This window comes from Ranitomeya variabilis, chromosome 8, assembly GCF_051348905.1.
Source record: "Ranitomeya variabilis isolate aRanVar5 chromosome 8, aRanVar5.hap1, whole genome shotgun sequence".
Classification (NCBI taxonomy): domain Eukaryota; kingdom Metazoa; phylum Chordata; class Amphibia; order Anura; family Dendrobatidae; genus Ranitomeya; species Ranitomeya variabilis.
In genome coordinates, this window is record NC_135239.1 from 184,754,814 (window position 1) to 184,768,025 (window position 13,212).

At 47.4% G+C, this 13,212-nt stretch overlaps 1 protein-coding gene across 3 annotated transcripts in view; it reads right to left on the reverse strand.

The window, feature by feature from the left end:
- The window catches only part of BICD2 (BICD cargo adaptor 2), a 103,560-nt gene extending 90,680 nt beyond the window's left edge, over positions 1-12,880 (reverse strand). For 2 of the 3 annotated variants that reach the window (XM_077278267.1, XM_077278265.1), the window contains exon 1: positions 12,386-12,880. In XM_077278267.1, coding sequence (XP_077134382.1) covers positions 12,386-12,658 — 273 coding nt within the window. In that variant the 5' untranslated portion in view covers positions 12,659-12,880. The remainder of the gene's footprint in view (positions 1-12,385) is intronic. The other variant, XM_077278266.1, reaches the window with a different exon arrangement.
- Positions 12,881-13,212: the final 332 nt, after the last annotated feature.

Below are 13,212 nucleotides of genomic sequence, written 5' to 3' on the forward strand. Positions count from 1 at the left end.
GGCCGCCCAGAATTCAAGGCCGGTAAAAGCAGGGCTGTGGAGTCAAAGTCAGAGGTTAGGCTTACTGACTCCACAGCCCTGGGTTAAAGGCAAGGCCGGGCCCGGTAAAAAAGAGGCAAGGCCGGGCCCGGTAAAAAAGAGGCAAGGCCGGGCCCGGTAAAAAAGAGGCAAGGCCGGGCCCGGTAAAAAAGAGGCAAGGCCGGGCCCGGTAAAAAAGAGGCAAGGCCGGGCCCGGTAAAAAAGAGGCAAGGCCGGGCCCGGTAAAAAAGAGGCAAGGCCGGGCCCAGTAAAAGGCAGCGCGAGTCCTAATTAGTCAACAACCCACTTAACCAGGAAACTCTTGGTCTATTGTTGGTAAACACAACTAACGCAATTTCTTAAAGGAAACCTCTCAGCCCCAGAAACACTAATTACCCACAGATATAGTGCTTAGAAGAGTAGCAGCTACAGGGAGAAATAGGTTTTTGCCTTTAGTTTTTAGTACTTTGTACACACAGGGGTGTGGTTCCCCCTTTTGAGGCTATGCCTCTTGTCTATATAGCTTTCCACGGGCATGTGCAAAATAATCAGGTCTGGGTCCTGCTCTGCCATCATCCATTTTTGAGGTCTGCAGACACAAAGGCGAACTACAAGAGTTAGGGTTCATCCGGATGGGGTACACCTCGTCATGATAGAATGGCTTTTACGCTCTTTTGAGCAAAATGGTGTCAACAATAAACCTGAAGGAAACCAAGATTAAACCTAATGGAAGGGAAGAATCGGGTGTCATTGTAAACAATCAACAAAAAATGTCCGCAATACAGTCTAATAAGGTAGAAAAAAACAAACAAAATGTGGGCTCCTTGGGGAGATTACAGTAATCATACCCCCTTTGCTCTACACCACCACTGCGCATACTGGCTTCCTCAGCCTCCGATTCCCCTTAAACTCTCCCCTTTTCCGCTAGCTAGGAATCCGTCACCTCTTGGGCATACTTCCCTCTCACCAATTTTCCCACCCTTCTCTTGTATTAGTTATTTTTTCCTATAACCAAAAGTTTGTACTTCTGTCATTTTGAAATATTACTTTGTTTGTTCCAAAACTTTCAATAAATATATATATATATTTTTTTTTTCAAAAAGAGTGTCAACGAAGTTCCCTATGTTATTTACATGTGCTATTACTATTTGCGGTATATACTTACTGCAGGGTATTTGTTCCATTTGTTTTTTGTCCTAGGGAGAAATTTGGTCTTATTCTCCCTGCAGATGCTCGTTTCCAAACAACGAGGCAGCGCAGACAGCTGGTAAGGTCCCTGCTCACTGTCAGCGCAGGTGATCACTCACTGACAGTTTGATTGACAGTGTGTGTGCAGAAGAGTCTGTCAATCAATGTGCCAGGGAGTGACTGCAGCATGCTCGCGGTGTTGTGAGCAGTGACTGACAGCTCCTGGCACTACCCCAATGACTTAAAACCGGCAGCTGCAGTGAGAATATACCTATATCTACAGGTATATAGCCTCTCTGTGTGTGACACATTCCCTTTAAGAAGGTCCATTAAGGGTCCGTACACACAAGCCTTATGCACATCTGATTTTACATCAGGAATACCCACTGTGTAACCCAGAATCATCATTGTAGATGAGATCTCATGAAATCTCATTGTGCAGAGAAAATCGCAGGTCACGGGTGATTAACCGGAACATGTGACCGATAAACGGGACATCATTACATACGGAAGATAAACCATACAGCTCTAGTTATGTGACCAGTGGATGATTTCCAAATTGGGGGCACAATGAACAACGTACATTGAAAAAGTTATTTGGTGCAACTTAGCTACAATGGTCTGATCTTGAAAAATCTGTTTAAAACTGATCTGTCACCAGATTTTACAGTACAAACTCCATACATTACTAACCAGATTGTGGACTTGAAAAGGCTGGTGTGTTTACTACCAAAAAAATCCATGTTAGAATGGCTGTATGATCCTTTATTAAAATTCAAACTCGGTCTCAGCCTGATTCACAGCTCCTCAGTGTCCCTCCTCCCTGCTGAGATCTCACACTGATCAGTACTAGCTGCAGCTGTCAGTCAGTCAGGCTGGGTGGGTGGGCAGAGAACGAATACATTTAGTCTCGTTAGCTCGCGTGCTCTATAGCTGGACTAAAATGCTCATTATAACAAAATCAGCTTTATACACACCACCTGGCATGGATTTTTCTAAGTAAGTACACTAATGTCATCAGGTCTATGAGAGCTATATCTGCTGTAAACATAATATAGTCACAAAACATAACACTCGATGAAGCATGGAGGCTACAGGTTTATTAGAAAACATTTCTCAACTGGAAAAATCAAGTCCTCGTAAGACCCGAGCCAAGAATGTTCACGTCAGAAGTAACAAAGCTCCTGGGCGATTAGCGCACAATATATTAAATGCACCCAGTGGGCTACATGAAGTTATTCTGACGAGCCCCTCACCCCCGCTGTCTCGTTAGCAGCGGAGGGGATCCGTATTGGAGTTTCCATGGCGACATACAGAGTAATGGAGTCCGTGTCTGTCAGCCGCAGATCCATTCTGTCACCGTCAGATCCCATAACATCGGGAGATCGCTTCAGATACCACGGATATGTCGGACTCTTGTGAGGAGACATGAGCGGGGAATACCTGTGTGATAACATGGCTCCGCTACATTATCAGGTCATGAAGGACAAAGCCATTCTGCTCATTGTAGTCAGCTTGGTGTCATAAAAGTGGATAAAAGGATTTAAAAAAAAAAAAAAAAAATTTCAGACAGGAAAAAAATAATAATAAAAAAAAAGTCTTTTCACCTCAATGTCCACTTTCTTACATCATGTGGCATCGGTTTTCATATATCAGCAGTTAACAAAAATTTACAAGACCATTTACATTTTTATACGTAAAAAATGGTAATTGGAAAAAAAAAGGAAGAAACTAGTGTGCGGTGCAATTTTTTTTCAGAAGGATATTTGGTCCATGTGAACAAAAAAAAAAGTTCATCTGATCAGCCCGATGGCAGAACCTTGGTCAGAGTCCTGTCCATGGCAGGCAAGTCTTTTCCAAGGACAGGACTCATGTGACCGTAGCCTTATGGTGGAGAAAACCGGAGTAGCTCTGTGGTTGCATAATTAGCATCGACCACTAAATGACTTTGTATTTGTGCTTAAAGGCCCCGTCTCACATAGCGAGATCGCTAGCGAGATCGCTGCTGAGTCACTAGTTTTGTGACGCAACAGCGACCTCAGTAGCGATCTCGCTATGTGTGACACGTACCAGCGATCAGGCCCCTGCTGTGAGATCGCTGGTCGTGTCGGAATGGCCTGGACCGTTATTTGGTCGTTGAGGTCCCGCTGACATCGCTGAATCGGTGTGTGTGACACCGATCCAGCGATGTCTTCACTGGTAACCAGGGTAAACATCGGGTTACTAAGCGCGGCCCTGCGCTTAGTAACCCGATGTTTACCCTGGTTACCCGGGTGCTGCAGGGGGACTTCGGCATCGTTGAAGACCGTTTCAACGATGCCGAAGTCGTTCCCCTGATCGTTGGTCGCTGGAGAGAGCTGTCTGTGTGACAGCTCCCCAGCGACCACACAACGACTTACCAACGATCACGGCCAGGTCGTATCGCTGGTCGTGATCGTTGGTAAATCGCTATGTGAGACGGGGCCTTAAGGCAAGAAAAATAGCTTGCGAGCCCGTGGGGTCCATGCAGTGATACAAGAGATCTATGTAAATAAGCAGCGGTCAATAAATGTCACAAAGACACTGGTCCGGGAAAGATGAGATATGAGCAGAGCAAAATGGGCTCCGACTCCAGCAAAATGAGCTCCGACTCCAGCAAAATGGGCTCCGACTCCAGCAAAATGGGCTCCGACTCCAGCAAAATGGGCTCCGACTCCAGCAAAATGGGCTCCGACTCCAGCAAAATGGGCTCCGACTCCAGCAAAATGGGCTCCGACTCCAGCAAAATGGGCTCCGACTCCAGCAAAATGGGCTCCGACTCCAGCAAAATGGGCTCCGACTCCAGCAAAATGGGCTCCGACTCCAGCAAAATGGGCTCCGACTCCAGCAAAATGGGCTCCGACTCCAGCAAAATGGGCTCCGACTCCAGCAAAATGGGCTCCGACTCCACAGCCCTGGATACAAGGAGCTTTTCAGAGAAGATACCATAACACAAAAGGGGTCTACTGCAGGACTGTCACATGAGGGGGAAAAACCGTGTGGTCACCAATGATCTTTTTGGCTAAGAAAATTCTATCTACAAAAACTACAGTAGGCCATAAACACAAGCTTTCATTTGGCCAACAGCTCACTCTTCTGATTCCCCATACCTGAAAGCTCAGTTGAGTATTGAAGAGTTTTCAAGAAGAAGGGAAAAAGGCTGTCCTAGGACTCCTCAGGCAGCACCTCTTCTCCCCTGAAAACAACAGTATCGGGCGTTGAACTTGAAATGAAAGACCCGACCCTTCTTGAGAAGGTCTCGAATTTCGAAACGTTCTCAAGAACTCCCCATACACATCGGATGACCATCCTGCCAGATTTATTGACCAGAAAGACTTCGCCAGCATCCAAAAAAATGATTAAAATGTTCAATTGTTTATTTTTTTGTCTTATACATCTTCTTCTGCACCATACCAGAGAAGGACTAAAGAAAACCTTCGAAATACGCGTTTCAAGCCCATTTTGCACCTTAGTCCTCCTCTACTGCCAACATTTTTGGGTTCGGACAACTTTCACGCAAATTTTATGGGAGAAGCCAACAACAAAAAAAAAATTTAGGCTTTTTTGGGTAAATAAATTGATAAAAATCAATTGAGTTATCAAACACCTAATTTCTCAGCTTCCTGGACCCTTGGAGAATTGACAATGGAAACAATCTAATTGCAGTCACATAGGACTTCTTAGGTCACAAGTCTTTATGGATGGGCCTGTCAGCATGGCACAAGACATTTTTCCACCAAACCAATCCCCATTTTTTTTTTTCTAGGCACTACACCCCTTGTTAGCCCTTTTGCGCACCCAGAAGGTGTGTTTGGATCCCAGGGCTAATTCTGAAAACAGACCACCCCAGTATTAGGCTATGTTCACACGCTGCATTTTTGCAGCTTTTTTTATGCAAATTTTAGGCTGCGTTTTAGAGTAGCAGCAATAGCAATGACATTTCAGAAATCTCAAGTACACAAATTGGGCTGTTTTTTCCTAACTTCTTTGGAAAACTGCTGCGTTTTTGCAAACGAGTGAGCGCAAAAATGAAGCGAAAAACACGTGTGGGGGTTTTGCTGCATTTTTGGTGCAAAAACCTTAAGTAAGTTGCATAACAATTTTTTTTCCTTTTGAGAGGGACTAAAGTTTATCAGCATGAACAAGAGACAATCAAAACAGCAAAAACGCAGCAAATAAGCAGCAAAAAATGCAAAAAAACAAACAGAAGACTATGGGAAAACGCAAGTGATACTACGTCACCTCCATTTTCTCCACTGGATTAGGAATGCAGTTCTAGAATATGGCAGGTTATAAACTAGAAATAGAAATGGATTTTGACCCATGATCTAAAGACAGGAAAGGTGAAACAATTCTCTTCCTCCATGATACAATAGGAAAGCAGCACATACATCACTGACACTATTTGCTCCTGACTACTGGAATCCAAAAGCAAGATAATTGTAATTAGCACACCAATGGTGACCTGAATGCAATATCTGGCCAATAATCTAAAACTGGTAGGAAGTAATCCATTTAAAGGGGGTTTCCATGGTCCTAAAACCACTGTTTACCACCTGTAATTTGTTAAAAAAAAACATTAAAAAAAACTGGGCCTTACTCATCCTCCCCAAGTCCAAGTCTGACTCTTTGCTGCTGCTCCCTATGCCCGATATGGTCTTCAGCACTGAGGAAATGATGATAGCGCTGCAGCCAACCAGCGAGTTCAGCCGCTCTGGGCAGCTTGTGCTGTCAACTTGGGCAGCGACTGACCTCACTGATTGGCTGCAGCGTCGTTCACATAAAGTCAGTGGTGCAAACAATACCACAGAGTAGAGAATCAGCGCTGGACCTAAGGAGGGTGAATAAAGCACAGTTTGCTTTCTTAAAACAAACTGCAGCCAGAGGACAGGGGTTTTCCAAAACCACTTTATAATTAGTGGGCCACAGACCGACCCATCCTTAAGTCATCAGATCAATGGAGGCTCGACCCCCGACACCCCCACCAATTACCTGTTACCAGCTATGGCGGACGTCTACAGTTTCCAGATGAGGAACAGCAGCGCTCCGTCACACAGATCACATCCTATACAGATATAAGGAGTGGTTTGGTGGAGTGGACGTAGGGCAAACCCTGGGGTCACTGACAACTTATAGTTACACTACAGGACATAGAATCATGAAGCCATGTATATACGAAGGGGAACGTCGTCGCCTCTACACGCAGCATTAATTTATCACTGCTCTGAAAAGTCCCTTGTGTGGCCAGTGCTGTTTGCTGAATTCTTGTTATCAGAATTGCTGCACATTCCCGGAATACCATCTTATTATCACAGTACTAACAACTTGTACAGGGACACATAAGAGGGACTTATGTGGAAAATGTCCTACAGCAACCAGAAAGAGGCTTGTAATGATGTGGAGGTGTCAGCGGGGATATGCGCGGAGAGGAAGGCGGCGCGGAGAGGAAGGCGGCGCGGAGAGGAAGGCGGCGCGGAGAGGAAGGCGGCGCGGAGAGGAAGGCGGCGCGGAGAGGAAGGCGGCGCGGAGAGAAGCACGGAGAGAAAGGAGCGCGGAGAGAAAGGAGCGCGGAGAGAAAGGAGCGCGGAGAGAAAGGAGCGCGGAGAGAAAGGAGCGCGGAGAGAAAGGAGCGCGGAGAGAAAGGAGCGCGGAAAGGAAGGAGCGCGGAAAGGAAGGAGCGCGGAAAGGAAGGAGCGCGGAAAGGAAGGAGCGCGGAAAGGAAGGCGCGCGGAAAGGAAGGCGCGCGGAAAGGAAGGCATTACAGTTTTATATTAAACCTTGATAGGCTGGGTCCGACAGGAGGTGTTATGTTCTAACCCACTGTTCCTTATCTAAATTACATTTAAAAGGATCGAACAGGAGAGATGCACCAAGATTCCACCATGTTCTTCAATCCAGGACATTCAATTATCAGCAAACCTTGGCGAGATTGCAGGGATCCACCATGGGAAATCTAATGTCTATGCCCAGACTACCTGGTTTCCCGGGCTATGTGCCACAACCAGATCTGTGCGTATCTACAATAATGAAGTGCAGACACCAAACCAAAGCACCAAAATGTTGCACCAGTTCAGCCAGGTTGTCCACTACTTGTTGGTGACCGGGCCACAGAACAGATCACCATATCAGATTGGTGGGGGTCCAAGACTTCATCGCAGAACCCGGAGCAGCCGATACCCAGCGCCATATACTGCTTACATCTGGTCAATGCCGGGAGTTGCAACCTGAGGATCAGTGGGGGTAAAGGATGTCAGATCCCCAGCTATCCAACACAGATGATCTATCATAAAGGACGGTCATCAACATCACAGTCACCGCTTTAAGCAGAATTATCTATGTACAAGAGTTAGGCCGACTCTCGGGTAGTGCTCTCCGCGTTTTTCACAAATAGCACTCAGGGCCATTCACAAGTCTAATTTTTCCCTCGGTCGAGTGGTCTGCAGAAAATACCAGAGACATCTCAGATTTTGATCCAAGGACTGGATCAAAATCAGGAATGCAAATAAATGAGTCAGTGGGAAAAAGAATAAAACATCCGAACTGCACTCGGATCACATCTGAGTGCAGTTTGATTTTCACGGACTGTCAGAATGCAGAAGGAGGAGACTTTTTTTTTTTTTTTTTAAACTTCTCCATGCATGAGAAAATCAGATGACACTCAGACCACTGTGATTAAAAAAAAAAAAAAAAAAAAAAGTCAGATTTTATGGTATGCGAAACAAAAATCTACCATCTGAACAAGGCCTTACACTTCAACAGACGTCAATGTAAAGGTGGTCATACACATCCCCCTGTACTCAGGGGAAATAATAGCTGTGGGGCTAAATGCTACCTGAAGCGTCATGGCTTGTTTAAACATTTCTGTCCAAAATTTACAGATGGAAAATCTGATCTCTACATGTAAACTGACCTGTAGATTGCAATGTTTCTACGATGCTTATACTGTCTTCTCCTGGGATAGATCTCAAAAAGCTACAAAAGTCTTGTGCCCTCGCACATATTTGGTTATTTTTGCTCGGAATGTCCAATGCTTATTCTTGCCATGTGCCACCTTTATTAACTTCTGTGTGTCTCAGTGGACACTTTACCAGAGTTTACAGAAAAGCCGCCATGACTTAACTTATTTGTAAACTACAGTACGTTTATTAAAGGATTGTGCCAATTTTTTTTAGGTATAAAGTTAGTCAAGTTTTTCGCGTACGAGTTCCATCTCTGTTTTGCAGGGACAGAAATTGTACCCATTATAGTCTATGGAGCTGTTCATGTGATCGTGAACATTTGGAGACACGTGGTGCACACAGAATCACAGACATGTCTGATTTTGATCCAACCAAACTAGCCAAAGCAACCCTATCGGACTGTGAAAAAAAAAAAAAACATCGGACAACAATTGCATGCCATCTGTTTGATAAAGGAAGCTTAAAGGGGCTTTCACTACTTGGACAAACCCTTCTCAATCTTCACGTTTCCGCCTTGTAAAATAATAACACTTAGACTCACCTCCGGTGCCGACACTGGATCTCCCACAGATCATGTAACATTTTTATGTCATGCCATCCCTGTGGACAATAAGTACAGGCTTTACTTTGCTCTCCTTCAGATGTCTTATATAAATGCAGAGGAAATGAGAGAGTGGTGGATCTGACTTCCTCCAGATGTATAGGATTTGTTCATAGGCAGGGAGAGTGAAACCAGGGTTGACTTGCCTCAGTACTTGTGTGACAAAATGTTACGCGATCCCCGGGAGTGCCAGTGCCAACACTGCTGGAACGGTGCCAGTACCGGAGGAGAGCATAAGGGCGCAGTCAAACAGTCGTATAAATTGGAATGCAGTGCTCAGACTGGCTGGCGGCTCTCTCTACCAGAGCATGAAAGCGCCATGATTGGTGGCTGTACTCGCGTGACAATGTTATGCAATCACTGGGAGAGCCAATGTCAACAGTGCTGGAATGGTGCCAGTACCGGAGGTGAGTATAAGGGCGAAGTCAGACAGTCGTATAAATCGGAATGCAGTGCACAGACTGGCTGGCAGCTCTCCCAACCAGAGCATGAAAGCTCCATGTATTTCTATGCAGCTGTCAAGTTCAGTCCGGGAGAGCCGGCGGACAGTCCTTGCACTGCATTCCGATCTCGGTCCGCTCTATACAACAGTCAGAAGGATGATGATTGAGAAGGGGGTTCTCTGGGAAGTGGAAAACCCCTTTAAAGAAACCTCCATCAGCTTTTTTTTTTTTTTTTTTCATAAACTGATGAAACTCTTGACGGTAAAAACTGACGTGGACCAAACTTTGATAAAAATCTGTTAAAAAAATACTGATGAAACGCGGACTGTAATATAACAAAACACCGACGTCTGAATGATCTCTAAAAACTTAAGACTAGTCAGTCCAAAGATGCGCCAAGTTTAATATCTCAAGCATTAGCCACGGTGGTAAATTTGGCACATTGTAAGACTGTCTATCTCCTATTACACAAGATTCCTAAATCTGCCCCAGTGTGTCACACTCGTCCTTTCTGCATTTGTTATTTCAATTATTATTAATCGCTTCTTCCCTTTTTTTGCAGTGATCTCACTTCCTGTTTACAGCTATGATCTACTCTGCAGCTCCAGTAAAATAGGAGGATGGAAAAAACCCAAAAGCAACAATGTAGCAGATCCGACAAATAAACACAAACACTGATTGATAAATACTGCACAAATGTAACAGTTTGGAGTGAAGCTGCAGTCACATCCCAGCTCTAAACCCCAGGAATGAGGCCAGAAATGACATTTGTATCAATTTACTATCCATTTTTCCCAGGCAGCATTTTTTTTTCCTTTCCAGGGCTAATTCCTTATCCATAACAGGATGGAGGAGGGGAGGCTGGGAGCAGATGTCTTGGGAAGGGCAGGCGCAGCCTCTTGTGCGCAGACTCCCAGCGCAGCGGATGATGCCACATCTCCTAGACACATTGCAATGCCAGCACAGGCCAAGGATGCCAGGCGATGGCACAGGAGGCACGCAATGCAAATCTCACAGTCTAAGCAGCGTCTATGGAGCCCAAAAACACTGGGAAAACTCATTTTTCTCCCCAAAAAATATTTTCAAAATCAATTGGCTGCTGCGTCAACAGCAAGATGTTAACCCTTACATTGCTTGCGCTAGATATTCCGAGATACCGGCAAAAGGACGTTTCAGCCATTAGACTCGTACATAGGCACAATCATTGGAGTAGTAAGATATTAAGGATTGTGGTGAAGGGAACAGGGTCGCGGAAAATTAGATCAGTGTCCTGAGACGACGGATTATACCGATTGGCATGCTTGTATTTTACAGCACTGCTATCCGGGCAGGAGCATTCGGCAGCATGGCTGGTGATAATGATGCTGGCACACCATGCGGCACAATACCAGTGTATGCCATGTGGATGGCAGCATAGGGATCAGCATGAAACGAGCCCAGTTCTAGGCGGTGATAGAGACGTCCTCAGGGCAAAGCGTGATACAGCACATACCGTCACGCATAGATCCCAGTGCCTGGGAGTGTATGGAGTAGGCTCTACTGCACAGTGTGGGGTCCCATGTTAGGCCCGCCATCTAGAATTACAGTGATACCAATGTGTGATTTGGGTATCACTGCAATCTGGTCCAGTGATAGTGGGGGCTACAGCGCAGTGATGGCAGTGCAGGCCTGCAGTGCAGTTTACCGACAGGCCATGTTCAGATTTACATTGGAGGCTCCATGACAAATTCCTTGAATGAGTGAGTGCTAGCAGTGCAGCTCTGCAGTGTCAGCGCAGTATCTAGAAACGTGCCAGCTCTAAACATTTTTTTAGAATTATCTGTTATTAATATTGTGGAATTAAACATTGCTAAATATTGGTGATTTATGAAGGAGGCAGAACATGGGCTAAATGGACTGCACAGCCCGAGTACAGTTGCAGCGATGGGTGTCTGCAGTGGTAGTGCAGTAGCCATGGTGTGGGTATGCCAGGCACTTCAGTGAGAGCAGTGTGGATCTGCAGTGATAGTACAGTGACTAAACAGTGGGTATGCATTCTAGTGAAGGGAAGGCAGTGTGAGCCTGTAATGAGGCATGAATATGCAGTGTAGACACAGTCCTGTGAGTATATAGTGCAGTGACAACAGCATAGGTCTGTAGTGAAAAATATGCAGTGTAATGACCCAGTATGGGTCTGTAGTGGCAGTGCAGTGACAAAAGCTTGGGTAAACATTGTAGTGTATTCGTTAATCTGCAATGCAGTGACAGCAGTATGAGAATGCAGTGTAGTGAACTGACAGCAGTGTGGGTATGCAGTATAGCAGTGTGTCAGTAATACAGTGACAGCTGCAATGGTCGGTAGTGCGGCGACAGCAGTGTGGGTAGGCAGTGTAGTGCAGCGACAGCAGTGTGGGTAGGCAGTGCAGTGACAGCAGTGTTTGTAGGCAGTGCAGTGACAGCAGTGTGGGTGTGCAGTGCAGTGACAGCAGTGTGGGTGTGCAGTGCAGTGACAGCAGTGTGGGTGTGCAGTGCAGTGACAGCAGTGTGGGTGTGCAGTGCAGTGACAGCAGTGTGGGTGTGCAGTGCAGTGACAGCAGTGTGGGTGTGCAGTGCAGTGACAGCAGTGTGGGTGTGCAGTGCAGTGACAGCAGTGTGGGTGTGCAGTGCAGTGACAGCAGTGTGGGTGTGCAGTGCAGTGACAGCAGTGTGGGTGTGCAGTGCAGTGACAGCAGTGTGGGTGTGCAGTGCAGTGACAGCAGTGTGGGTGTGCAGTGACAGAAGTATATACACAGTGCAGTCCCAGCTGCAGAAGTGTCGGTCTGTAGTGCAGTGACAGCACCGGTCTCAGCCCCAGCACCGGTCTCAGCCCCAGCACCGGTCTCAGCCCCAGCACCGGTCTCAGCCCCAGCACCGGTCTCAGCCCCAGCACCGGTCTCAGCCCCAGCACCGGTCTCAGCCCCAGCACCGGTCTCAGCCCCAGCACCGGTCTCAGCCCCAGCACCGGTCTCAGCCCCAGCACCGGTCTCAGCCCCAGCACCGGTCTCAGCCCCAGCACCGGTCTCAGCCCCAGCACCGGTCTCAGCCCCAGTACCCGTCCCAGTCCCAGCACCGGTCTCAGCCCCAGTACCCGTCCCAGTCCCAGCACCGGTCTCAGCCCCAGTACCGGTCCCAGTCCCCACCTCCTTGAGCTGCTCCAGCTCCTGCCGCACGGTCTCGTACTCCAGCTCCAGCTCGTCATACTGCTGCTTCAGCTGCTGCTTCTCGTCCAGCACCACCAGCCCGTACTCGGCCGCCTGGATCTTCTCCCGGGTGGTCTCTCCCAGCTCCCTGAACAGCCGCCTGGTCTCTGCCCGGAGCCAGTCGGAGCCGGACTGCATCACCAGCTTGTCATACTCGTCCTCCTCCATGAGGAGCGCCATTCCCGGGAGGGGTGCAGGGCTCACGTCTGTCATCAATAATGTCGGGGTCCTCTCCCTGCACCCCGGCTCCTACCCCCGGATCAGCCGCCGCATCCTGCGCCCGGCGCTCGCCGCAGACACTGGCAGGAATGCAGCCGAGCCCTGACGACTGCGAGTACGAAGCGGGGAGCGTCTGACAACGCCGGCCAAGAAAGCGCTGCGAAGGTGAAAACGTCAGTAAGGAGGGACGGGCTGAACTGTGCTGCAGGGAAGGACACTTGGTAGACGTTCCCTAAGTGTCTGCTAAGGGCAAGACGCATGCGCAGTAGCGGCACGGCACTGGAGGACGGCCACCACTGAGGGCAAGGCACATGTGGGAGATCAAAGCCGGAGGAAGCGGTGATGTTTATCTCTCCCTGCTGAGATCTGGGGAGACCTCCGACCTGTACACAATGCTGACAATAGGAGCCATTGTTGTGCCCAGTCCCATGACTAAATGCAGTAGATCAAGGTCATTCCTTCCAGGAACCTTCACCTACTTCCATTATTTCTATCATTTAACACTGTAAGTTGCAAAATCCACATTTTCTACTGTCCTGAAGGATTTT